This window comes from Leptodactylus fuscus, chromosome 1 (assembly GCF_031893055.1).
Source record: "Leptodactylus fuscus isolate aLepFus1 chromosome 1, aLepFus1.hap2, whole genome shotgun sequence".
NCBI lineage: Eukaryota > Metazoa > Chordata > Amphibia > Anura > Leptodactylidae > Leptodactylus > Leptodactylus fuscus.
This window is the reverse complement of record NC_134265.1, coordinates 318,570,935-318,598,194: the sequence shown is the minus strand read 5'-3', so window position 1 is coordinate 318,598,194 and position 27,260 is coordinate 318,570,935. Positions and strand designations below refer to the sequence as shown.

Sequence of the window (27,260 nt, the reverse complement as noted above, 5' to 3'; positions counted from 1 at the left end):
ACTAAAGCTTATACAAGTTTCTTGGTCCATAAAAACTATGTTCATGCATTCTAGATGGAGGTTTTACCTCCAAGCCACATCCTCTATTTCTGGCCATTTTTTTTTTTTTTCCCCCACAAATAATTCGGCTAAAAATAGATTTTTCAGTGGTGATTTATATCTACATAATTTTTTTTCTTTTTTTTTTACCCATTTATTATTGTGGCTTAAAATTTTTGCTCGGCACTTGCAGTTTCAAAAAAGGTTCAGGCGATATGAACAATTGTGGAAAAATAAAAAATTTCCCATGAAAGCTCAAAATTAATAAAAATAAAAAAAAATATAAAACGGAAGAAAAAGAAAAAAAAACAAAAAAAAACAAAAAAAAATTCATTATACATGTCCTTCCATGTAAAAACTTAAAGTCAGCTGAAGTCCAAGTACAAAAGTTTGTGGTTACGATACTACTGCTGCTGCAGATGATGTGACATTGGTAGAATTTGTGCTGACGTTTGTGTAACTTCCCTCGCTGTTCGTGCTTGGATCATTGGAAGCCAGGAGGCTTGAGTTGGCTCGCAGGATTGCTCCAGCTGCGCTACAATGAGGCCGAGGTCCAGGCTCTGGGGTGTATGTGAAAGTAAGGCTGGTTGAATAGATTATGCCATCATTCCGGACCAATGTTACTGGCACCTGCACTGGCTGGCGGACCCACCTCCAGCCCTCTCGGAAGGCAGAAATGTCAGGGACAACACATAACATACTTTCTGCGCACCTGGGTAGAGAATATATAAAAGACTGTAGTTACAAATAAATGAAAAGTAGCAAAGTCCAGCACGAACGATCAGCCATCCATGTATCATAAAACGTAACTTTTATTTTACATATAAAAAAACTTCATGTGCAGCAGTAGGGGTTACAAGAGCCTACATGTTTCGGGGTTGCCCCCTTACTCATGGCATATGGATGCGTGTTGAGCTGCAGTTTTTTAAACAATAAAAGAAACACAAGTAAAAACAAAGCCCCTCCCGTCTGCACAGAAACAGAAACTGATTAATTAAGCATCAAGTGTGGTGCTGGAGAGACAGAGGAAAAAGAAGACATAATATGGAGTCATCATTTTAGAATGGTGCATTGAAGTGTAGCATATCAGAAAAAAAAAAAAAAAACCCTTAAAGGTAAGTGTGAATGGGTAAATGTGGGGGAATTGTTTATATGTCATGCATGGAAACAAACAAACAGAAAAACAAAAAACATGGAAAAAAAAAAAAAAGAATAAAAATAAATGAATGGAAAATAAAATTGAATAAATAAATAATAATGATGATTGTGTGCATATATATCTGCGCAGGGATCGTTTTAGTATATAAAAGCTATATCATTGCGAAAATTCATGCCGTATGGAAATCTGGTATTAAGCATGAAAATCCAATACGCTTCCTTTGCGCAAAAGTTTCTTCTGCCAATTCCCCTCCCCCCTAATGGGTTTACTGACCCTTTCAATGCCGTATGCTCTAAAATAAGTGGTATTCCCTCCATGTATTTCTCGAAAGTGTTTGGATGCTCCCGAGCAATGCAAGATGTCCAGATTACTGATATGATAAAGATGCTCAGATAAGCGTACTTTTAGTTTTCTGTAGTACAGCCTACATAATAGATTTTACATGCCTCGCAAGAAATGATGTATACTATGTGGTCAGTATTGCAGTTGATGAAAGTTTTAATCTTGAAGATTTTATTGCCATCCGTATTAGTAAAATTCTTAGTTTTTTAAATGAATTTGCAGATATTACATCTGTTCTGTCCACAGCGATAACAACCTGTGGTATCAGAGTTTGTGAGGAAGGTGTTTACAGTTGGTGTTCTTTTTCTGAAATAACTGGGGGACACAAGATTGCCTAGGGACATCCCCCTCCTGGCAATAAAATTGCATCCTCCACTTAGGATGTAAAATGTGTAAGTTGTTCTTTATGATGTTGACTATGTGTTTGTAATTGTCACTGTAATCAGTAGAAAAATACACTTCCTTTTGTTTATTGTCGTTCTTGGATGTTTTAGTGGACAATAGGTCTGATCGGTTCTTTTTGGCGACTATGTCTTTGGCTCTTTTTAAATTCCAAGTGGGATATCCCCTTTGCCTTAGTCTTTGACATGAGGTATTCGCATAATAGTTGTAATCATTGGGATCTGAGCAGATCCTTTTTATCCTGGTTAGCTCTCCCACTGGGATTGCTTTACAGGTATGTTGGGGATGGTTACTCCGTGCATGCAGGATCGTGTTACCTGCATGTTGTTTCCTGTGTAGTTTGGTAGTGACAGTATTAGTGTCCGTATTCCCATGTAATGTAACATCCAAAAAATCAATGGTGGTATTATGAAAATTGGAAGTGAACTGGAGATTAGATGCATTGTTGTTTATAAAGTCAGTGAAGGAAAAAGTTTTCTGCGCTTCCCCTGACCAAACAATCAAAATGTCATCTATGTAACGTCCATAGTACTCTATTAGATCAAGACAGGGGTTGGTGGGAGAGAAAATAAAAAATTCCTCCCACCAAGCCATGACCAGATTTGCGAGGGAAGGCGAAAAACGTGCGCCCATGGGCACACCACACAGCTGTAGATAGTGCTCACCATTGAGAGAATATATAAAAGACTGTAGTTACAAATAGATGGAATACATTTACTCTCAAGAACAGAGAAGTATTTTATCGAAAGAACATCCTTTACGACAAAGTTGTATGAGGGTGCATTTCCTTATTAAAAGGGCCATATGGGACACTAAACCAATCACAGGTACTTATGGACCCGGGGCTTTACAGTCTCAAATCTGCCTATTATAAAGTCACCTGTGCCCACAACAATAAAAAAAAAATCTATACTCCTCCTGCTGCACTACTTCTAAGGGTTAGTTCACACGTTGGGGGCCGCGCGGGTTTTGACACAGAGAGAGCCGCGGCGAGCCGCATCTCTCTCTGGTCAAAACCCGCCTGCCACAACCAGTCGCACTAGGCGGAAGTTGCGGTCCAGTGCGCCACGGCTTCCGCCTGAAGAAAGGACATGTCGCTTCTTTTCTCCGCTAGCGGCGGGCTGAAGCCTGCCAGTCTGCATAGACCACCATTGTAAAGGGGCGGTTTTTGAAGCTTCTCACGTGTGAACTGACCCTAACAGTTTTTCACCTGAAGCCTGAGAAGCACACAGAGCGTTGCCCTCAGTATGCATGCCTCTGGCACTTGCGCAGTTGGGGTGTACATCCTCTGTTTCAATGAGGAATTGTGCAGGCGGCACGAGCACCAGAGAAGAGTCTGATGACACTCATTGGACTCATCTCTAAGCAATATAAAGATTTTTTTAAATATGAACATGGATGGATTAAAACAGGGTAATTTAGGGGCAACGTGGTGGCTCAGTGGTTAGCACTGCAGCCTTGCAGTGTTGGAGTCCTGGGTTCGAATCCCACCAGGAACGACATCTGCAAGGAGTTTGTATGTTCTCCCTGTGTTTGTGTGGATTTCCTCCCATACTACAAAATCATACTTAAATGAAAAAAATGTACATTGTGATCCCTATATGGGGCTCACTATCTACATTTATAATAAAAAAAAAAAAAAAAATATCAGGGTGATTTGGGTCACTAAACCCCTGGTCTATAAGAACCTTTGGGTGGTTTAGTGTCTCATATCACCTGACAAGTTCCCTTTAATATATTTTAATTCATAGTAAACTTCCCCTACGCTATATAGCACCAAGTGAATTGGTGGTGCATGACTTCTAGGCCAAAACTGGCCATAGGCTTCATGCACACAACTGAGCACACAGTCAGAGTCTCTTCCTTTGGATCTAAATAGGACCCTTTTTAAAAAAAAATAAAAAAAAAAAAATAAAAAAAAAAAACACCAGAAAAGACGTGAACTACACGCACTATTGCACGCATGTCGTCATCGACTAGCTGGCTGAAAATGCTGATTTCAGCCAATAACTGGTTATTAATATACTGAGAATGATCAGTGACAATGTTTTGCTATATTCTCAGTAATATTAAGGCTCAGAAATAATGGAGCGGATTATTTGCAGCTGATTTTGAAACATGTTTGACCTCAAAATTAGCACCAAATTTTGACCAGAAGCTGCCTCCAATAGAAGGCAGAAATGGGCATTTTATTTTTTTTAAGAAAACAAGTGTCCGGCTTCTGAGGCAATGAGTGTGGAAAGCACTGGGACAAGATTTGGAGAGTCTAAGGTGGAGAACTGTCTCAAATTTGCCTTCACTTTCCATTACAAGGAAAGCTCTTAAAACAAACGCATCAAGTTATTATTTTTTTTTTTATTTTAACTTTTTTTGTGCTTGATATTGAGGTCGTGTACAGAAAATATACATAAGCGTAAAAGAAAAACGCACAAACATACCTATACATTGTCTCTGCCTCCACGTCCCCAAACCAAACTCGCAGATTTGGGGTAAAGTTCTGACCTGTTAGTTCCAACATTGCTACATCTCCGCCGCCATTTAGCTGGAAAACAGGGAGAAGGTGAGGTGTACAGAAATACTTCATACAGACTGAAGACCTAAAGAAGTGGTTAAGATTTGTATCTGGAGAGCTCTGTATTAAAAAAACACCCACAGTAAATGAAATATCACAGTTCTCTGTTAGCTTTACTGTGTAGGCTGGGACAGATTAGTAGGATTTCCTTACAGCAGTACTGCCTTGCTGGGATGCTAGACAAAGCAGGAATCTAAAAGGTGGTCATACATATTAAATGTATGCAAGCTGAACAACCACATGTAATGGAGCAGGTTTATTATGCTTCATTTACGCTAATAATAATAATAATAATAATAATAATAATAATAATAATAATAATACTACACACAAATGGGTTCTCTACACAGAACATTTCAAACCACATACGTCAAACATCATTACCCATGAACTTCAATAGATGCATACATTTAAAAATAAACAAAAAACTCAAGACATACAAAAAGCTTAAGTATGTAGGTGGATTAAAGGGAGTCTCTAATAATGAAAATTGTAATTGATGTAACCCCAGTACCCTGTACTGGGAATTCCTTTAATTATGATCTTCCCACTGACAGACTCCCATTAAGTTTATGACCTTAATAGAGTTTCAGGTTTCTGATAGACCTGCTACAGACCTCCTAAACTATATACTTTATCGTCTGTAGCAATGCATTAGCCAGATGCTTCAATATTAAAGTCATGTGACTACAAGTCATTGTGTAGCCCTAGCCTAAACGGATGACTAGTTGCTACCCTTTACGAAAGGGTGAGTCAGACTGCGTAGCGACATTATCACGAAGAACGGTAAGGCCCAGTCGTAAATTTATTCAGTTACATAGCTGATGAGGTTGGATAAAGATGCAAGTTCAACCTGTAAACCAACCATGTTAATCCAGAGAGAAAAAAAAAAACCAAAAAAAACCTAACCCACCCCATTGTAGGGAGAAAAACTCAAAATATAGCAATCAGAACAAATACCCTGCATCAACATCCCATCCCAAATACTCCCGTAGCTCCCATAAATGGTGACTTTGGTGTAGAGTTGAGCTGTGTATCCGGAGCCTTACCTGAAGACTTTCTACGACAGGCACAGGGGTCACAGGTGCGTGTACCGGTCCCATGCCTTCATAGAACGTATATTCCGCCTTATCTGTGCTAATGATTGTCCATGAAGCACCGTCATTGATCATCTCTTTGTTTGGCTCTTTGGGGCATGGAGTGGCCTTTTGTTTAAAGAGAAGAGAATGAAATCTCACAGTTAGGCATAAAACCTTAAAATAACTACAGTAAAATGTAACAGGAACCAGTAACACAGATGCCAGACACTAAACCACCACCTACTCCTTACAGACTAGTGGTTTTAGGGTCATAAACATGTTATAGAAACCCCAGGCTGTGGCTGGGAAGTTGGGAAAAAAAAAATGAAAAAGCTTTTATACTTGCCTACAGACAAATCCAGTATGACCCATATATACAGGGTTAGGCAGGGAGGTATGGATGAATTTAACAGGGCGCCACGCAAGGTGGGGATAACCTTGGTGGATAAAGAGTAGGGGTATCTGCTCGTAAGGAGCCGCCATTTTTGTAGCAATAGAGACATGGTCGATAGAACATTGTGTGTTCGTGTACAACACCTTTATTGAAATGGGCCATTCAAAGACAGAGACGTCTCCCTAATCGTTTCAACGTTGGCTGTCACGCAGTTTGACACGATAATGAAGTGGGTGAATCACTTTTGACGAACAGGTTCTTTGAGATCCAGAACTGCATGAGGAGGTGACCGAACAGTACGGACCCCGAAAAACATCGAAAGGGTGTATCAAGCAGTTGAAGCCAGCCCTGAACATTCGGCCGTACGGCATGCTTGTGCTCTTCACATGTCGGACCGATTCACAGGAGTATGGACAACGTCTCACAACGTCTACAGGAGTGTATAGACAAAAACAGACGTCAAGGGTCCGGAAACCTCTCTGTGTTTGAATGACAGAACGGCCCGTTTCAATAAAGGTGTTGTACACAAACACATGATGCTCTATCGACCACGTTTACATTGCTACGAAAATGGCGGCTCCTGACGAGAAGATACTGACACTCTTTATCCACCAAGGTTATCCCCACCTTGCATAGCACCCCGTTAAAATCAACCATACCTCCCTGCCTAACCCTGTATATGCACGCACATGTTTTGAGGTTTGTTTTTTTAATCCCAGCCCTAGACCAAGATCAAATAGCGATATCTGAGATACAAACCCATCAGTCCATAACGACCTTCTGGTTGTTTAGCGCTCCAAAATTTACCTAACAGTTTCCCATTAAGTGGCTAAAGGAAGAGAATGAAGAAAGGAACACATGCAACAATGCAAAGTACATGCTAGAGAGGAGTACTTAACTCTCCTCCAAAATGTTACTTCTCCCCCTTTTTTTGTTTTTAATTTGCTATTGTATTGGGGTTGTTGGGAAACCATCTTTGTAATATACTTTAACCTATCTAACTTCCTTTTTAATAGAAAACAGGCTATAACATTCAGTCCTAGTATCACAAGAAAACAGAGAGTCTCCAGATTGAAGAAATTATAACAAAAAACTGAGATATACAGGTCAGGAATTTGAACTTAATATGCAGCAGGTAACACTACATATAAAATAACATTCCCAACTAGCGATATCTCTAATCCATTTATAGCTAGTACGTTAATCTTAGTTTTCAGTAATACCACAGCCATTTTTCCTGACCATCCCAATTGGTAAATGCTTCAGCTCAGGACGGTGACTCTGCAAAGATTTTATCTGGTCTCTGGGAGTCTTTTCTTTGTGCAGAGCCGTCCGATTATTAGAATATAGAGTAGTTATAATGGATGTACGTGCTTGGAGAACTGACAAGGCAAACACTCACTTGAAACTGAATTATTCGTTCCTGAGAAAGGCATAAGTACATTCTCTCTGTGTCCTTCAGGTAGAACGCACATTTGTGGAGCTGAGAAACAGGATCATCTGCATCTAACAAAGCCGTCTGCTTATCTACCTTCCGGATAATCTGCATAGAACAAAAAACAAGCGATCATGAAGGCATGGAAGGACATAAGGTTCTGTCATTCTGTATATCCATACTAACTGTCAGGAAGGCGTTCATTCCACATACTATGTGTAATAACTGACTACTTACCAGCCTAGGGAGTGCCATGCCAGTAACTGAACATACTAGTTTTACAGTCTGTCCATAATGTATATAACCGTCCCGTACTGTAAATTCTTCTCCTTCTGATTCTTCATCGTCCACTACAGAAATCAGAAAAAAAAAATACTAAAATATTTGCTTCTGACCATTGCAAAGAGTCTACTTTCATATCCTTCAGTAAATTTAACACACTTTATCTAACAGGGATATTCAGGGACTTTAATGTTAATGATCTCTCTAAGCTTTATCAACATAAAATTTGTGGTGGCCTGACACCCGGCACCACCACCGATCAGCTTAATAAGAAGTGGCTGCAGCCACTGAGGAAGTAACTACAGTTTTGTACATTGTGTAATGGGTGTGAATGATACTGTGGCTCAATTTCATGGACTTCAACGTCATTGAGCTGCAGTAACCAAACACAGCCATTACAGAATGTATGGAACAATGCCTGCTTCTGGAGTGCCGCAGCTCCTCTAATCAATTCATTGGGTTAATCAGATCTATATAGATGACCTATATTAAGGATAGGTCATGAATATCAAAATCCCAGAAGGCCCCTTTAAGGCCTCATTCACAAATGCGCTGGTATTCCGTCCGGGGGAGACCGCATGAGGACTCCCCTAACGGAATACAGAATGCAACTGCAAGCGGTGTGCAGTAAAAGCACACGGACCCCATAGACTATAATGTGGCCCGTGTGCTTGCCACGCTCTGCCTGCATGAATCATGCAGACAGGAAAGTAGATTGTGAACAACTTTCCTGTCCGCATGATCCCTGCGGAGACCTGGCGACAAGCACACGGTCCCCATTATAGTCTATGGGGTCCGTGAGCTTTCACTGGCACACCGCTTTGCAGTTGCGTTTGGTATTCCGTTCGGGGGGCGGACAGCAAACGGACAGCAAGTGATCTTGAAAATCAAGGACAGCCACAGATCCCAAGTGACACTATTGACTATAATGTGGTCCATTTTTCCCCCTGAAATCGCAAGACAAAAGAGTCAGGTTTGCAGGACTTCTCTGGCCAGTGATCCCTGACAAACACTAAGACTCCAATGCAGATGTGAACGCGGCTTTACGCTATATCACACTGCCAACAAGTAGAACCCATGTATCTCCAAGTGTATGATCCAGGAGTAAATTGGTCCTGGCATGTACATAGTGGAACCTGGGTTACACCTCTAACAACCCACAGGATTGAAACAAACATTGTAAGTTAAGTAATATAAGTATGCAGCTTCGGGGTCTGTGCTGGCATTTACATCATAACTACGGTCAGTCATCCACAACTTAAATATATGTAACACCAAAACTGTACTTACAAAGATGAATGTAAAAGGCTCCCCACTGTTGCGAACTGGCATGGAAATTTCCACCTTCCACGTGCAAATATCTTGTACTGACCGTCTGTGACCGCAGCCGGTTGAATAGTGCCACTTTTGTCCCTGATGCAATACATACTGCAATAGAGAGGGTGCTCTGGTTAGAAAATACAACACGAGCTATAAATAAGTATATGGCACAGGCTAGAAGTCACTTAGTAACACATTTCATCATTATGGATATATCCTAAATTGGGCAACCCCCTTAATTTCCAATTACTTAGAGAGCACCAACATATACCACAGCACTGTACAGACACGTCCTCAGCACCTGTAATCAGTTGGGCTCATTACATTTACAGAGTGGCGCTAGAGGCCTCTGCTTCCCCTGCTGATGCCCCAATCCTCCATCTCATGACCCACTGTGCTCTATCATACGGACATGCGGCCAGAGTAGAGCAGAGTTGGTGAAGTCATTGACAATTGAAGCGACATCGTGCAGAAACTCCTGGCATCAAACAGTACCTGGCGAAATGAATAGTCAGGGCTCAGGAGGCCTGGATATATAGTAGTAGTAATAAAGGTTGCCCAGTGCAGGGAAGGCAGTAGTAAACTTTACTTATTTCCTGCATAACCTCTTTAACTGTAAAGGGATTTCCAGGATTAGTAAACCTTAGCTGCGCTCTTCAGACACAGCGTCACACTTATTCTCAGGATCATTCACTTCAATACAGCTGGCATACCAGATGCAGCCCATGGATAGGTGTGGCAATGTATCTGGAGGAACAGAGACGGTTAAGTAATCTTGGGGGCAACACAGTGGTCAGTGCTTAGCACTGCAGCGCTGGGGTCCTGGGTTCGAATCCCACCAGGAACATCATCTCCAAGGAGTTTGTATGTTCTCCCCATGTTTGTGTGGATTTCCTTCCATTCTACAAAGACATACTGATAGGGGGGGAAAAAAATGTACATAGTGATCTCTATGGGGCTCACAATCTACATAAAAAAAACAACAACAATCCTGGAAACCCCTTTATCTCAATCTCTTAAAAACCAGCCCCTGAACATCTGACAACAATGAAGGACAGCACTAGTGACGCACCAGACCTCCCAGCAGGGCAGACAAACATAGAAAGGTAAGCCGGTCATACTTACAGTCTGCATTTTTCAGCGACTGCTTCTTTTTCGATGGCTTAGAGATGACCTTGATACGTTTGCTTAGGAACACACCAATGTCGTCACTATTCCCGTAAAACATTTTCACTGATAACATGAAGTGCTTTCTCTTGTCTGAGTCAGATATGTACAGGGTTTTGGCAGTGCAATAGTTCTGGGGGGAGAAATTTGCACATTTAGTTATAATGCTTTTCTTGCCAGAAAGTTCTTCTGTGTAGTCCAATATCTTGCAGGTTAATGACTGTGTGATAGCAGGGGCTCCTAAACCACTCATCTCTGAAAACAAATGTCAGTTGTTTCGGGAAGTTTATACTCCAATGGTAATTTTATTGATTTTTTTCTTTTTAATTCGAAGCCACAAAGCGTGAAAAAAAAACAACCTTCTATCAGGGGTTAAATATAAAGCCTAGGTGGCCATTACTGGGACTTGCAAGCTACCTGACCTCATGGTATTGTGTCCCTACACAGTCTGATGTTATTGTTATGTGTCCAATCTCAGACTGTGCTGCTCCCAGCTGAAAAAGTATTCAGAAACTTCTATCCTCTTACAGAGAGGCCCGGGTGAGCCTGACAGGTAAGTCCCATCAGCTATGCCAACACTCACCTTTCCTTCCAGGTTCAGCTGCTGCATTTCTTGCTCACTATTCCCAATGCCAATGAAGGCACAAGGCTGAGATTCCTGCTCGGAGCAGCCATCTCGCTCCATCTGTTCTTTCTTTTTCTTCCATCCACTACCCATGAGATAGACACAAGGAGGAGGGCAGAAGAACCTACAAGGGGTTAAAAGGAAACCGGTGAATCAAATATCCTTTAGGGTTGCATAGTTTAACAAAAAATAACCAAAACTGAACGTTGACCATGATATCAGATGTGATTTTGTTCACATCAGTTACTTCGGTTAGGTCGTTACATTATTTGCGAAGGTCTACATGCAGTTTCGTTCAGATATAACATGTCCCAAATCCGGAACTGCTATTATACTCTGGGATCTCTTCAGATCATAGAGTATAAGCAGCTGAAGCCCAGAGGTGGTTAGAAAAACATTGTTACTCACCTCTCCTGGGCTCCGGCATTACTCCCTGTTCTCTTCAGGCCTCTTCTTACCTCCTGACTTACGCATAGACACAATCTTCACAACGCTGTATGAACCAAGTGCCGTCTGAGGTCCAAATACAGGCCTTGGCTGTCAGTGACGTCAGTCAGAAGGCTTGACAAGAACAGGGAGTTGCACAGGAGCAGTGAGTAACTGCTTTTCCTTTTTTCTGTGTGTACTCACCTCCCCCGGGCCTTAGCTTATTATACTGAAGAGACCCCAGGGGATAATAGCCGTTCCAGTTTCGACGTGTTCGATTCAAACAAAACTGCTGGCCAATCCTCAAGAAACAAATCTCATGATTCAAGTGGATCGGCATATTCCGATGCAGTGGATTACGAGTTCAAATCATAATGGAAGCAAATGGGCTACAACCCATTTCACCCTTATTATAATACGCCCCTGGGGTGTGGCCTAAATAATTGTTCACTAATGCTAATCGAGGTTTAATGGCCAATAAATCACGATTTTCATTTGGGTCAATCTCCCAGCCCAATCCCTTTTAGAAGTAGACAGATTTTATGCTCAAGTTTCGAGCAAAGCTGCGAACGGGGCTACAACGGTGGGTAAAACCTGGCTGCCCTACAAATAGAATTAAAGGCTGTTTTGCCATCAATAAAAGTTGAAAATGGGTTAAATTATATTAAATGCAGAAATACTTCAAGGGGTTTTAAAGGGGAAAAATTGAAAAACTGGGGGCAAATTATTCTCATCTACCCCCAATACTCGGTTCATGTGGCAGGTCACCTCCTCAGACTGGAAGGGCAGGGGCTGATGTTGCTGGAACCCAATGTGTGACTGCTGAGACCAATGATGGGTCGCTCTCTGGCCGAAGCAGTATAAGGAAACGGGTATACCGCCTAAAGTGAGGACAGAGTAGGAGACTCATTTCTCTTTCTTTTTTTTTTTTTTACCCGGACACTTATTTATTTTTTCCAATTATTTTGAAGCTAATAGATGACGCGACAGTCTAGTTCTGATACTCGTGGCCTCTACTTCCTGAGCTCCTCCGCCAATCACTGGCTGATACAGGTCACCCCTAGCATGTCATAATTGACCGCGAAGAACAAGTTTAAGAAGAACCTGGGAAGTGATGGAATGAGACCAGCAGGGGAACAGTGAGGAGACAACTTTTTTTTTTTTTTTCTTTCTTTTTTTCTAATTTTAGCTACCAGACAATCCCTCCAAGAGCCAGGTAGCTGAACAATTTCAATGCCGAAATTTTCAAGTGAAGCTATTTCCGCATGGCCTTTGTATAATTACTATAATCAATTATATTACACCCCACACATTATATAACACTCTTGTGTAAGAGCAAACCTACATAAATCAACCGGGGCCCTGGAGTGCTTAGACAAACAGGAAGGGAAAGTGCGCTGGAAACCAGGTCGACAGATAACTCTTTAAAATGATCACTAGGTGGCGGCACTTGTTTATATGATTATCTGGGAACTGCACAAAGACGAGATTTATAAAAAAAATAAATAAATAAAAAATATATATTTTTTTTTAAACAAAAGGCTTTATTGGGTGTAAAACAATTATTGCAGGCTGTGCGACACTAAAAACTGTGAATGCCAAAAACTTAATAGAGCATATGGTGTATTTCATACAGTTCACCGACAAATTGGAAGTTTTCACCTTTTACCGTAAATTGAACTAAGAGGTCACCACACACATTCTATATTCATATCTATCTATACACCCACACATTATTTTTATATATATATATATATATATATATATATATATATATATATATATATATATAACACACACTTTATTATTTATTATGTCTCAGCCACAGATGCATTTATAAGCAGCTGCTGGTAACCTTTGGCATCATCTTACCTCCTGCGGGCACAAAAGATCAGACACATTTCCCTTTCCCTCCCCTCAATGGTCAAGTGTACCACCACAGATTAAAAGGTTTGGCCAATCGTCGCGAGAGAGTCAGGTTTGCGGTGTTCATATAATGCTTATGAGCACCTTACAGCTTAATAACCAACAGTATTAAGTAGGAATTAATAGTATTTCGACTGATAGAGCAGTACTTTATTTTTGGAGTAAATGGATATAGAAACAAAAGCCATTGAAAACACAAAAACAAATGCCGAAAACAAAAAAAATTACTGAAAGACAAAAAAAACCCAAAACACCCCTCCTGTTATAACAGTTTTGTCCATCGCATCTGAACAAATTCCAGCTTTTCCCATACCCCCACAAAGTGAATGCAGTGATTTGGAGGGTGGGGATGGGGCACAAACATTTTGTGATCGGATATTTCATTCACAAAGCCCATAATATTTCCTCCAGGGGTTGTTACAGATAACAATAGATGTTTGTCAGTGTGGGACGTCATGCATTAAGCATAAAGCTGCCCTCTGTATGAAAAATGCACAGATATATTATCTACAGATATGGCGTCATTCAGCTGGGACTCGGTTTTAACCCCAAATTGTACATTATAAGAGAATTGGAGAAAAAGTTGCCCTAGACTAGATAAGCCTAAAACAAATACTTTAATGACTAAAGTGATGTTCACATTTAGAGTTATGAGGATGTGCACAAAAACGGCAGCTAGCCCCCAAAACCATGCACACCGTATTAAAAAAAAAAGTTTATATATTTTTCCCAAGTATTTTTGCCGCCAAAATCAAGGCATGAGAGTCCTCGTCTGCAATGGTTAACAAGCTGCAGCGATAATGCTCCCGTCTGGTTTTACAATTCAGACACAAAATAAAAGACGAGGGCTCGGGGCTCCTCTGCGCTCACAAAACTACAATTCAATGAGACAAACAAACCACGCTGAGGAATTTACAGCCAGCGATGTCTGAGGTCCCTAGTGGTGATGCGATTTAGAAATACCCTGCACTAGAAAATGGAGCGCAGCTGTGTTAACCACTCCAGCACCAGGATTATCCTGCTGTCCACAGCCAGCTGAGCAATCTTCCATACACATACAGTTGAGTCTTTACTTTTCATCTGTTTCATAAAAGGATTTTTTTTTTTTTTTTTTTCATTAGTGGAGGAATCTCCATTTTGCAATCCTACTATTTTAAAAGCAAACCTATATAAAAGGGTTCCCCTTTTCGATACAGTCATTGCGATGTATGACACATAAATAGATGACTTGCCTGGGTGGGGTAAGTGCTATGGACTGAGCTGGCTCTGGATTTCCCATTTTTTTATGCAATACATTTTTCATTAGAGGTCAATTTGTAAACTTTATATTTTAGAGTTTATATTATATCACAGTGTATCTGATCTGGGTCCGAGTCAACTGCTCTAGGCTGTACAGGATACCCAGGGATCGAGTGATTTATTAATGGAGAGGGGGCGCATCAGCATCCACCGCTACATTCTCAATGGGAGTAAAACACCCCTATTCTCAGGGTCAGGGGGGTGGTCTCAGTGTTGGATCCCCTCCAATCAGCAATTTATCCTATGGAAAGATTATAAATTTTCATGGCATAATCCCTTTAACAGGCCATGTGATCCACTGCCTTTGGTATTCTTTCAATGAGGACCCACACTGGTGATCAGCAGATCATGGCAGGTCCTTCAGCAATAACACACTACTCACCTTTTCTCATTGCCATAGGACTTCTGTGCAACTTTAGCATGTAGGATGAGTACAGTCTGATCGCCTCGCTCTTTTAAGTAGTTACGCATTGCTTCCCTGGAACAAAAAAAATACAAAATCTGTCAACTTTTAGAAGGTATAGTTTGCTGTGGAGACTTGTCTAGCATGATAGTCATTTGTAAGCGAAAAACAATAAAATTCCAGCATCTCTAAAAATAAACTATAACGTTTAATCCATGTTAGCTATGAGTAAGGGGTTACCCCGAAACGCGTAGGCTTATTTTTTTTCTTGGATACTTCACATTGTGGATGTTTCAATCTTCTTTCAGAACCTGGATTAAAGCTAATATTTTATTTTTCGTGATGCTGAAATTTTATTTTTTTTTTGCTTACAAATCACTTGTTCTTGAGAGTCCAAGGAGTTTTTTCCATGCATCTGACTGGTTGCCGGTCATACTAGAAGATTTTTTGGTTGAAGCGGTGAGAAACATCTTGTTTGTTGTATGATAAATAGTAGTGTGTGGAGACGGCGGAGTAGTGAGCTGCACACAGCACTGACATACGTGGAGTAGATGCAATCTTTGCTGTGGTTTCTACCATTACCACCTTGTGCTGCTGCAGACATGCAGGGCACAGGCCGAGGCTCTTCTACCCAGCTTTGTGGCTCAGAAAATTCTCACCTAGTTACAGATCTTCTCACATAGATCACCACAAAGTACCCGCCGATTCCACGGCTATGGCTAACAGCTCTGCTTTAATAAGGTTATTTGTGAAAAAGCAAACGGTGAGCAAATATACAATGAGTAAAAATTACATTACATTAAAAAGCTCTTGAAGCTTCACCTGTGCCTTTAGTGTGGCTGGGCTGACATCCCCCCTTGTACAACAGGGATGTGCCTGTACATTACAGTGATCAAGTGCACACAGCAGCAGCTCCTGTGCAACCACATTCACGGAATTGTGACGTCAAGGTGCATCAGATGCCTGAAGCCTCGACGAGACAGAGAAGGGGATTTAGTGCCATGTTTTAGGTCAAACACTCAGCTTAGTTAGCAACACACACCATATGGCCAGAAATCGCCATGCAGCGCTGTCTTCAGTCCAAGCAATGAGAGTAAACGTTACTGCATACTGACTCGCATGTTGCAGCACTTGCAAGACACAACACAACCCATTCACTTTCATTACCTATTGTGATGCATATCAGCCAAAAGACTTCTTTTATGTAGCTCAATCCTTTTCAAGCGAATGGGACTGAGTGGCAATACCAATAGGTTATATATGGTGCTGCACCAGGTATTCCATCCTCTATAGCCGTGGTCCCCAAACCTTTTTTTGGGGAGCTAGACCATATTTCCATGGCCCAGTAGGATGGGGTGGAGGTGGGGTTTTAGGCAGGCTTCACCGTGTGGACAGGAAGGCTCTCTGCTGTAATGCTCTGCAGGACAGGCGGCGTGACACGAGCATCTGAGCGGAAATGGCGAATCACTAGACAAAGAGGCTGGATACTTCACGCTAGGCCACGTTGCTATGGTAACGTGTAAATTATTGGGTAGCACGGTGTCCTTAACACCTAAAGGAAGCTTATGTTGCTAAGGTAATGTGTAAACTATCAGCTAAGACTGAGACCAGCACGCCGCCCCACCCTGCGGAACGGCAAAAAAACCCCTAACAGCCCAGTCCTGGTCCGCGGACCGTTGGTTGGGGGCCCCTGCTCTTATAGGGATTATACCACCTCTGCCTACCATATTCAACAGTCACCACCGTGTTACAGAGCACATTACAGGTATAAACATCATACCATTGTTATCTGCGCCACTTTTGTGCTCTTGGAGAAATACAACTTTTAAGTCTGAGCACTGTTCTTGCTACCCAAGTAGGACAGGCGACGTTATAGCAGTGAGAGGAATTACATAGGGTGGCAGGGCCGCCATCAGGAACTTTGGGGCCCCATACAGCCCGCCCGCCATTTTAAAACTACCTTATTTTGCGACATACCAATTCTGTATTACATTTCCCTTTATTTCGCAGCATTACAAGGCTTAATCAGATTCTATGCAGGTAAAATCTGCTCCGTGTGACTGCACCTATAGAGAGCCAACACCGTCTATAAGAGCCCTCTTAATAAATCCTCAGGGCTTATTCACATTGCGTTTTTGGCCTCCCTTGCCGGGATACATTGGTAACCAGTCAGAATCAGCTGTCAACTTATCCCTGCACGAAGAACTGGCCATTAAAAAAAATAAGGGCCTGCAGTTCTCCGTGCAGGGATAAGTGGGGAGCTGATTGTGACTGGTTACCAACGTATCCCGGCATGGGAGGCCAAAAACGCAATGTGAACACTCCTTTAAAGTGAAAGTCCCACCCCCAAACAGGTTGCTATGCTAGTTGCATAGCGGCTTACATCATTATTAATAGAAAGCACACATACCTTTGGAGGCATTGTGTGCTTTGTAGTTCTCCAGCTAAAAACTTATTATATATTATTGCCCCAGTTCCCTCTCCGCAGCGCCGCACACCCGATGCCCCAACAATCCCCCCCCGTCCACCTTCTAACAGCTTTCCATTGCCCCCTGTACCCTTACCTCCCAACTTTTGAAGAACCAAAAGAGGGACAAAATGTGCGGTGCGCTTGGCGTGCCACAGCAAATTTAGCCCCACCCACTGTTATGTTGACTCCGCCCATTTTCATAAATTTTCCATGTGCCCGCACACAGTATAACCCTCCTACAGTCACCCGTAAATTATATGTCCCCCCTTATCTCTCCCCCAGCTTCATATACACCCTTCATCTGCCCCCAGTTTCATGTCCCCCCCATCTCTGCCCCCAGATTCATGTCCCCCCATCTCTGCCCCCAGATTCATGTCCCCTCCATCTCTGCCCCCAGATTCATGTCCCCTCCATCTCTGCCCCCAGATTCATGTCCCCTCCATCTCTGCCCCCAGATTCATGTCCCCTCCATCTCTGCCCCCCAGTGTCATGCCGTCCTCTCCATCTCTGCCCCCAGATTCATGTCCCCTCCATCTCTACCCCCAGATTCATGTCTCCACATCTCTGCGCCCAGTGTCATGTTGTCCTCTCCTTCATCTGCCCCCAGTTTCATGTTCCACCTCAGTGTACATGACATTACACTTTCCTTCTCCTCTGCCGCTCTCTGCGCGCCTCTCTCTCTCGCTCTCTAACACAGTTGTAGACGCGATGTGACGTCATCACATCGCGTCTACACAGGCAGTAGCAGCGGCGAAGCAAGAAGTTGAGCTGTGACAGCTCCTTGCTTCAGCCGCATGTGTCCTCTGGACGCAGATCTGAGTTGAAATAGGACATACAATGACTGCTGCGGGCGCCAGGGGGCTGGCACACGGTGGCGGGCCAAAACCGCCCCCCTCCCCCCCCATTTTTTCAATTTGGCCAGGCCCCTGACGCCAGTAGCAGTAGGACTGGCCTATCGGCAGCCCTGTAGGGTGGTGCAGGCAGGAGATGGTAGGGGTCTGAGATACCCTTTGGGTAGCTAGGTAACTGTTTTGCATATACCGCCGACGACACACGGAATTCATCTGTATGTTGTCAATGGTTTTTACTCTCCCATAGACTTTTATGGGAGAGTCTGTGCTGCAAACACTAAGGAGAATAGGACCTGCTCCGAGTTTTGTGGCAAGGACTCTAGGCCTGCACACTGATCTGTGGAATGGCATGGGCCCATAAAAATTAATGGGTCAGTATGCTAGTTGGGAAAAACCTGAATAGCACACTGAAAAAAATCACTTGTCGTCTGCAAGGACCCGGATTTATGACAAGACCAAAATTCAGCTTTGATCTGGTCATAAGTCAGACTTCTATCGAGAGGTCTTGTAAGCTAAAAAGGAGCAGTCGGCCAGTCTGCCGATTCTCATCTAACCTGTTATTCTACAGCTTGGATTGTACTGCTTATACATATCACTGTAGAAGCCAAGCAGAATTTTCTATTAAATTCCAAAAGTGAAAAATTTTTTATATAGCCCAAAATATGCAGAAAAATGTAAAAAACAAAAACTTCAAAAAGGTGCACATTGTTTTTTTAATGTGGCTTTAGTGACCACCATGGATCAGCTGTCTGAAGCATCAGCAGCGGTGCTGTCCAGGCAGGTGATGTTACATTCATAGGTCATATGGCCTGTTCACATCTCAGTCCCATTCAAGAAAATGAGCCGAGCTGCAACACCGAGCACAGCAGCTATAAAATGTACAGTGTTCCCCCAAACACTACAGTTGTTTCAAATAGCTGATCAGTGGGGGTCCTCAAAGGATAGATGATTAAGTAATATGGCTGGAAAATCCCTTTATGAGATGCAATTTATTTATTTTTTTTAAACTGTAAGATGTGGAGGATCACTATCAATCCCATCCAAGCACTCTTAAAATATGAGGGGGAAAACCCAAACAAAACGCAACCTTAAGCTGGTTGCACACGTGTGCAGCTGTCATCTGTGTGCCGCTCATGCTCCAGCCAGGTTTCTACGGCCCCTTTCACTCCATGAATAGGCCGAAAAATCGGACAGAAGTAGGACCTGTTCCATGTTTTGCAGCCCAGACCGTCGGCCCGCGCACAGGACTGTGAAACTCACAGCCACATGTATAGGCCAGTAGAAATGAATGTGCTATCTGGGAAAAACCAGATAACCCACTGACCATTCAAACAGTAGTGCGCAAGGGGGCTTAGACTGCAGCATCACTATTCTGAGGATCGGTCGATCTCCCCCGGCCAGATGTCCAGTCTAGAATATTCTGAGGACTTCCCACTTACTCCTGGTCAAATGTCCATCAGTGATCACATATGTAATGGAAAATACCTTTAACTCTATTGGCCATGTAGGGGAACTATGGACCCATTAGGGTGGTTTTATACACAGCATTTTTGGGCAAACCACAATGCAGTCTTAGTATTCTGTGATTCTTATTACTGCTCATTATGCAGAAAAGATAATATCACAGTGTGTAGCAATACAAAGCAGAAGCGCTTCTAATAATAGTGACCCCCTGAACTGTGTGCCCGGGCTCAGGATGTGGCACCATGGTGCGTACAGGACAACAAAAATATCTGAAGATTTAGTTCCCCCGTAGTACCCAACGCACTGCTGAACCAGGCAGAACTTGCGAAACACAAAATCAATAGGAAATGGCAACCACATACACATAGCAACCAAACAAAATATATATTTTTTTATATATACGTTTTTGGGAAGTTGGTTTGCTTTATAGGAGAACGTGCAAAAACCAACGCAAAACCCAATCTATAAATAAAAAAGGGGGGGGGGGGGTGTTGCGCAGAGGTGATTGAGGGTTACAGGCTATTGGATGCCTTGTCAGAACTAGATGGTAGTTTTTGTAGTAGATAGTTTAAACTAAATGCGGTTTAGTCAATGACCATGGGTAGGTCACAGTCTTAACCGATCCGGTCTTACCTAAAACAAGATAACGTCTGAAAATAACCAAAACACAAAAAAGTGTCACTCACGTTAGCATTTTTTTGGGCAGGTAGGCATGGTGGAATTACCTATATCAACGGTGGATCTTACAGATAGTCTGACATGCATGTGATAAAGCAGATACCCTGACACCACAAAAAACTTTCAGTATTATTGTCGCATAAGTGACATGAGAGATCACAAGGGTATGTGAAAGGAACATCTGGCAGGAGGTAAGGTTTCAGACTTCAAGGAGCTTGACGAAAACCACCAGTTCTAAAAACACAATATAATAGCAACGTGCAGGATTTTCGAGGCTGGTCAAATCCAGGAGCCAGGTAGGCTACAAAGTCTAACAGGCACCAAACTTTTTGGGAGGTATTATGAAAGAAACCAAATAAGACAGTCACATATTATAGAAGGGACACTATGGGACCTCTACATATCCTATATACAGCTGAACTGATGCAATACGGCTCTGCCAAGGTGCAGATAAAGAACATATAGAAAATGTCAAAATATCAGAATTCATAAATCAGACTTTTACAGCTGAATTACCAGACCCAACTCATTAGACAGGGGTGGTGCTGTTTGTATAAGACAGTCAGGTTTTCCTAATTCTGTACAACCCTTTGAAGGTGCCTCTTTTATATATGTTACTAGCTTCTGCCCGCGACTTCGTCTGCGGGTTGTTGGTGTCAATGATCCGCCTATATTCAGCAAATCGATGGTTTGCCTGCTCCGGCATTTCGGCAGCTCTCAAGCGGTCCTGCTGCTAAACTTGTTCCTCACACCGTGCCTGTCATTGATCCGGCATCTCAGCACCTCGCTGGAACATCATATAATGAGCGTGTTGCTGATCCGCCTGCTCCGGCATTTCGGCAGCTGTTAAGCTGGCCTGCCGCTGAACTCGTTCCTTGTGCAATGTCTGTGATTGTTCCGGCATGCCAGCAGCTCGCTGGAATGCCATATAATGAGCGTGTTGTTGGAGTTGATGAGCCCCCTTAGCTGTGCTTGAGGAGAAGTCTGTGACTTCTGGCCACCTTCATTGGCGTCCTTATTTGCAACAAATTACATGTTCTTTTTCCAGGCATGTTTAAAATTGTCAAACTGCCAATTTGGATTAAAGGTGATGTCAGTGTGTGAGCAGTTCCTGGAGCAAATCAGATAATATGCAAAAGTATGTACACAAACCACTGAGGTTTAGTGTGTGTTTACACATAGAGATAACAGCCCTGGCTTAGATAAGGAGCTGCTGAGAACTGTTTAATATAGTATGTGAAGTTAAATTCATAACAGTCATTAAGCCATTTCATTTACCGGAATAAAAAGTAGCTTATATTTTAATCGACGTTACAATCTATCTATGTGCCTAATTTCATTCAAATCCGTTCAGCCATTTTTGCTTGATTGAGGAACAAACACACAAACATCCAAACTTTCACATTTATAATATTAGTAGGATTATACAAAAGCAGTGCGGAAAATAAAACAAAAAAACGCAGCATACATTCAGAAACAGAAGTGTTAATGGTTTATTTTTGTAAATTACCAAAATGAACAAAAAAGAGAGAATATCTAAATCCCACCAATATTTGGTGTGACCATTTGCCTTTAATTCTTGTAGATACAGTTTTTGACAGAACTCGGCAGGGATGTTGTTCCCGCCATCTTGGAGAACCAAGCACAGATCTTCTGTGGATGTGGGCTTGCTCCAATCCTTCTGTCTCTTCATGTCATCCCAGACAGACTGGATGACGCGGAGATCAGGGCTCTGTGGGGGCCGTATCATCAACTCCAGGACTCCTCCTCCAAAAGGCAAAAGTCATACCAAATATTGATAGGATTTAGATTTTTCTTCACTCACTTCATTTTATTACCTCATAAAAAAAAAAATTATTATATATATATATATATATATATATATATATATATATATAAAACTCATGTCCTCAGGCACATGTGGTTTTATATACCACTAGAAAGCAGACAGTGCAGTGAATTCAGTGCACTGTCGGCTTTCTATCAGTATATAAAACCGCATGTGTCTGAGGACATGAGAGATCCTCTTTAAAGGCACTCTCATTGGGAAAAGTAAATTACCTCAGTAGTTTTTGAATGAGTCCTCTATTATTCATATGCCAATTAGCCTCTCGGTGCACTCTGGAAGTGACTGTGAGCACTGTCTGCTATTCTCTGCTATGTGTGTGAGAGCAGGGAGATGAGCCATCAGCACAGCCGCCTCTCTGCTCTCACACACAGACACTTCCGGAGTGCATGGAGAAGGCTAATTAGCATATCAATATGAAAAAAAATGGACTTATTCAAAAACTACTGAGGTAATTTACATACTAAAGGTAGGTGTGGAATAGCCTTTCTAAAGCCTATGCAAGGATGTGCTTAGTTAAAATGACTTTTCCCAATGACTTTTAAAGCAATCCCTCCTCCCCTAAAACTTTTGCACAGCCCTGTATGTTTACAGTGTAGGTGTAGTTGTCATGTTTACTACAAACCACACATTATGGAGCAGAAAAACATGGGTGGGAATAGAGCGATGTACGTGTGAAAGTAAAAGTCTCATCCTTCGCAGGCATTGCCATTTAACCTCAGCACCTGTGATCTTTATCAAGGTGTCAAAAGGATTTTTATTTTTATAAAGTTTCATCAAGCAAATAGGAAACTGTATATGAGGTTTTACCTTGTGAGGCGTTTGGGTTGAGGCCGCTCCCCAAACTTCCTGTAAACAATAAGAAAGATATCCATTAATGGCAGAAAGAAGACAAGCAACAGATGAACAATATTCATGAAATTCTTCTACTTAAAGGGATAGTAGAGAAGTGTTTAATCACTCAAGCGTCTGACCACCAGGAGACCAAGGGCCTGTCCCCTGCGCCCTTCATGTGAATGAACAACTGGTTCTCTATACATATTTATTGGGTTTCATTCATTTTAGTTCCTTTGAGTGAAATCCTGCAACTCTTTACCGTTTTCCTCTCTACTGAGATCTCCTGCCTCTCACTGTGTCCTGTGTATGGACTTGTGTGTAATGAAGAGAAAATACGGAAGGGTCAGGTCTCTTCAGTTATCTCAGGCATTGTAAAACATAGAAACCTGCTTCTGGTGTTGTATGAAAGAGGAGAGTCTCATCTTTCATAAGACACCAAGGTTGCAGATCATTATCAGTCAAAGACGCAGTCGGCATAGGGAGCAGCTGCATATAAATATTCCAATCCTGACAGTATTTCCAACCATTGATATCTCTGGAAATATAAAGGCAGAACTGCTCAGAGTCTCCTCTTTCATATGACAAATGAAACAAGTTTCTATGTATTATAAGACCAGAGATATAACTATTTTAAGCGTATCTCTCCCACTATAAACCTGCATTACACAGAAAGAATAAAGACATGCAGGACTTCATAGAAAGGAGACAAAATTGGCTATTAAAGTATATTACAAAATGATTCAATGACACAAATCCTACCAGAAAGAATCTCTGTGTCATGTTCTGCCCCCTCGGGCCCTGCACTGGGTAGAACACAGTGAATCCACCTCGCCTGGAGTGTTCCTTTAATTTCTTGCCCTCATTGAAAACACAAGCACACTCTGCCAAACCAAGCATGTAAGAATATGGGGAGCTAGGAGGAACAGCTATTGAAGGTGTAAGGGTGTCTTGAGGATGCTTTATCTGTTGAGAATCACTAGTGTCACTGAATCACTATATCATCAGTCACTTACAGTAACATTTTCTTGTCCTTTCCCATAAGTAAGAATGGTCATGGTAGAAAAGAGGATGGTGCTTGGGTGCGTGTAACAGACATGGGATACTGGCGGACACTTTGCTAACAGCAATGCAATTTGTTATTGATGACACATCAAAGCTTGTTCACACATGCAGTTTTTTATGTGTAGTTTTTAAAGTCAGAAGACAAATATTCAGGGGTGAACCTGCCCAGTCTATCAATCTGCCAAAGGGAGAACGTGGCAGAACTGCACAGAGGAACATTAAAAGGGGCAATAGGTGACAAAGGGCACCAGGCTGGCACGGAACCCTTAGCCCATTTTCCATTTATTGCCCTCTTTAGACCATCAGTTTCCCCCATTCAATAACCTGAATTCTATAGTCTGCAGCTCACACAAGGTAATAGTGTTCCCACCACACACCAGTCTTCCTTCACAGGTAATAGTCTCCCCTTCACATTGAACGATAGAGCCCATATAATAGTACCCCCCCCCCCCAATAATAATATTACTGAGGAAAACTTCTTTAAGACTATACCTATAGCACCAATCACTTCACTTTATAATATAGGACCTACAGAACAACCAGCATGTACTTGGCCCTATAAACAGTGACCGGGGTCATTAACAGAAGATTTTTGAGCGCTTCTGCTTAACCTACCCAAATTATTTATATATATATATATATATATATATATATATATATATATATATATATATATACACACACACACACACACACACACACACACATATACACACACACAAACTCCATTATTATCCATAATCTCTATTTGTGTGTGAAATCATGCAGAACAGAAAGAACACTGCACAATAAAAATAAAAATAAAAAAAGACCAAAATGATATTTTTCTTTTTTTTTGCTGGGGGGGGGGGGAGCACAGTAGCAATAACAGTGGCAAGTCTGTAAGAGAAATTTCTACTTCTAACGTAGATATGGAGGTAGTTTTGTGCAGGTTTTTTTTTTTTGTTCTTTATAAGAAAAATAAACGTTTTACAAACTTAATAAAATTCAGAAAATGCCTTTAAATGTTCTCTGGGAATGTGATTATTACTAAAACAGACATGTCAGAAGATCCAACAGGTCCTCTTTAAGGCAGGGGAGGCACAGAGTGAAAATGCTGCTTTTTTGGCTGTGTTTTTGCCAAGCAGCGTTTTACATTCCTGGCAAAGCGAATGAGACTTTACGGAATCTCAGCCAAACATTGCTGAAAAAAAAAAAATCCACAGTAGAGAAAGCACCATGGAAAAAAAAATAATGAAACAATGTCAAATAGCTTTAGGGAAATGCTACATTTCTGCTAAAATGGGGACAGAGAAAACCTCCGCAAAAAAATGTCAACGTTGTGATGTACAAAATAAAATTCAGTGGAAAACTGCAATGAAAACCGCAATTTACCCTGCGTTTTAGGATGTGTGCCTGTACACTAAGTGCTTGTATACACCATTTGTATCTACAGTGCTCTGTCGGGTTTTTTTTTTGTTTTTTTTTTTTTTTACACTAACCCATTCAAGTCTATAGGACACATTCATTTTTAGTGCATCCCTCTTCCCCATTCTGCTTTATGTCTATGGGGTCTGGGGGAAAACCGGAGCAAGCACATGGACAAAAGACATACTCCTTGCAGATGTCGTCTTCTGTTTTTTATAAAACCTATTCTTGCCATTTTTGACTGAAGGTTTTGCTTATTCTAGTTTGCGTGCATGAGCCAGCCGTGTTGTAGGTGCGAAAATACAGACACAACGCAAACTAAAAACCGATGTGTGCATGAGCCCCTAAAGGAGTTGTCCAGGAATGACAATTCTGGTCCAGCAGCAGTCCTTGCCGCCTATGACCGCTGAAGGATATCGATTGGTCACAGTAAAGGACCTGAGACATCACTCACGGGTCCTTTCCCTTGACCAATGATTAAACTCAAGGACTTCCGCCAGAACAAGTCCCTGGATGTCGGTAGACCAGACAGCAGCGGACACCGGAGCGCCGGCGATGGGAGCGTTTCCCACTGTGAAGCACCAGCTCCAAGAATTTTCTGCGTGGCAGCATCAGGACTGGTGTGGTGAAAGAGGAGGGAGAATAGGGTAACATTATGTTAAATCCACCCATGTTTAAACCCTTTAAGGCTAAGGCCACACAAAATGGGAACGTGCTGCATAATTTCCAAAAGAAAATGTCTGCAGTATGTTCTCCAGAAAGCCACCACAGCAAAAAGCACCTGAAAAATCAGATGGTTTCCTGTGGCTCACCCATAGATTTCTACGTGGGCCCCTTGTGACTTGCAACCTTTGTACTGCAAATGCAATACAGCAGAAATAGACATGCTGCAGGTTTACGAGCCGCAGTGCAGGGCATTGTGCTGCAGATTTTAGTCATCGCATGACTAATATGCTGCGACTGAAGGATGAACCCAAAACTATACATGCATTCCCTTGGAAATCGCCTGTAACTCTTCATGCACACTCCCTGATGGAGCGGCTTTATCAACTTTTCTATGTGGGTTTAATGCAAATAAACAAAATCGAAATTAAAAAAATATGTCTATAACTTCTAATTTTAAAAAAAAATCTCTACACAAATTTTCAAACAAAATTCAAATATATAGCTTGAAAAAAAACAAAAACAAAACAAAAAACCTTTCATGGAGTGAAGTTGCATGACATAGCTAAACTGATGGGCTAACTAGAAGGGGACTGGTTATGTGGAGGAAACCACCAAGCCTCAGTAACCAGGCTTTTACGCTATCACTGTGACTATCTCATATTACGGGAAGTCAGCTAGAGCCATGTCCAATATATCTATATACATAAATATAGATGTGCCTGTATGCGGCGAAAGTCAAGGCAGGGTCTGTAGATGTCAGTTCTGCGGCCTCGGCTCAATGACGTAAATGAAGTGGATGGACAGGTAGCTCACCCGAAAACATCTATGTGCCAGCCAAAGAGGAAGATTTTTTTTTGGTTTTTATAAAGAATAGAGATGAGCGAGTAGTATTCGATCGAATACCTCCCCACCATAAGGGGTTAAACGTATCGAATATTCGATGCGCTTAACCCTTTGGTGTTTGGCCGCTTACACGCATACTTACGGTGTGGAGGTATTCGATCGAATACTACTCGCTCATCTCTAATAAAGTACTAAAAACCAGGAATGTGATGAAATATAAACAACCAACCAGTCCCCCCACTGACCTATTCCCCTCTGCTACAATG

General features: G+C 41.9%; 1 protein-coding gene across 2 annotated transcripts in view; it reads right to left on the bottom strand.

The window, feature by feature from the left end:
* Positions 1-386: 386 nt before the first annotated feature.
* The window catches only part of RBPJ (recombination signal binding protein for immunoglobulin kappa J region), a 52,385-nt gene continuing 25,511 nt past the window's right edge, over positions 387-27,260 (bottom strand). Inside the window, exons 2-11 of one of the 2 annotated variants that reach the window (XM_075260018.1) lie at positions 22,990-23,028; positions 14,850-14,945; positions 10,775-10,940; positions 10,150-10,324; positions 8,995-9,132; positions 7,660-7,772; positions 7,390-7,530; positions 5,564-5,719; positions 4,381-4,484; positions 387-751 (exon numbers count right to left, since the gene is read on the bottom strand). In XM_075260018.1, the coding sequence (XP_075116119.1) occupies positions 436-751; positions 4,381-4,484; positions 5,564-5,719; positions 7,390-7,530; positions 7,660-7,772; positions 8,995-9,132; positions 10,150-10,324; positions 10,775-10,940; positions 14,850-14,945; positions 22,990-23,028 (1,444 nt within the window). In that variant the 3' untranslated portion in view covers positions 387-435. The remainder of the gene's footprint in view (positions 752-4,380; positions 4,485-5,563; positions 5,720-7,389; positions 7,531-7,659; positions 7,773-8,994; positions 9,133-10,149; positions 10,325-10,774; positions 10,941-14,849; positions 14,946-22,989; positions 23,029-27,260) is intronic. The other variant, XM_075260027.1, reaches the window with a different exon arrangement.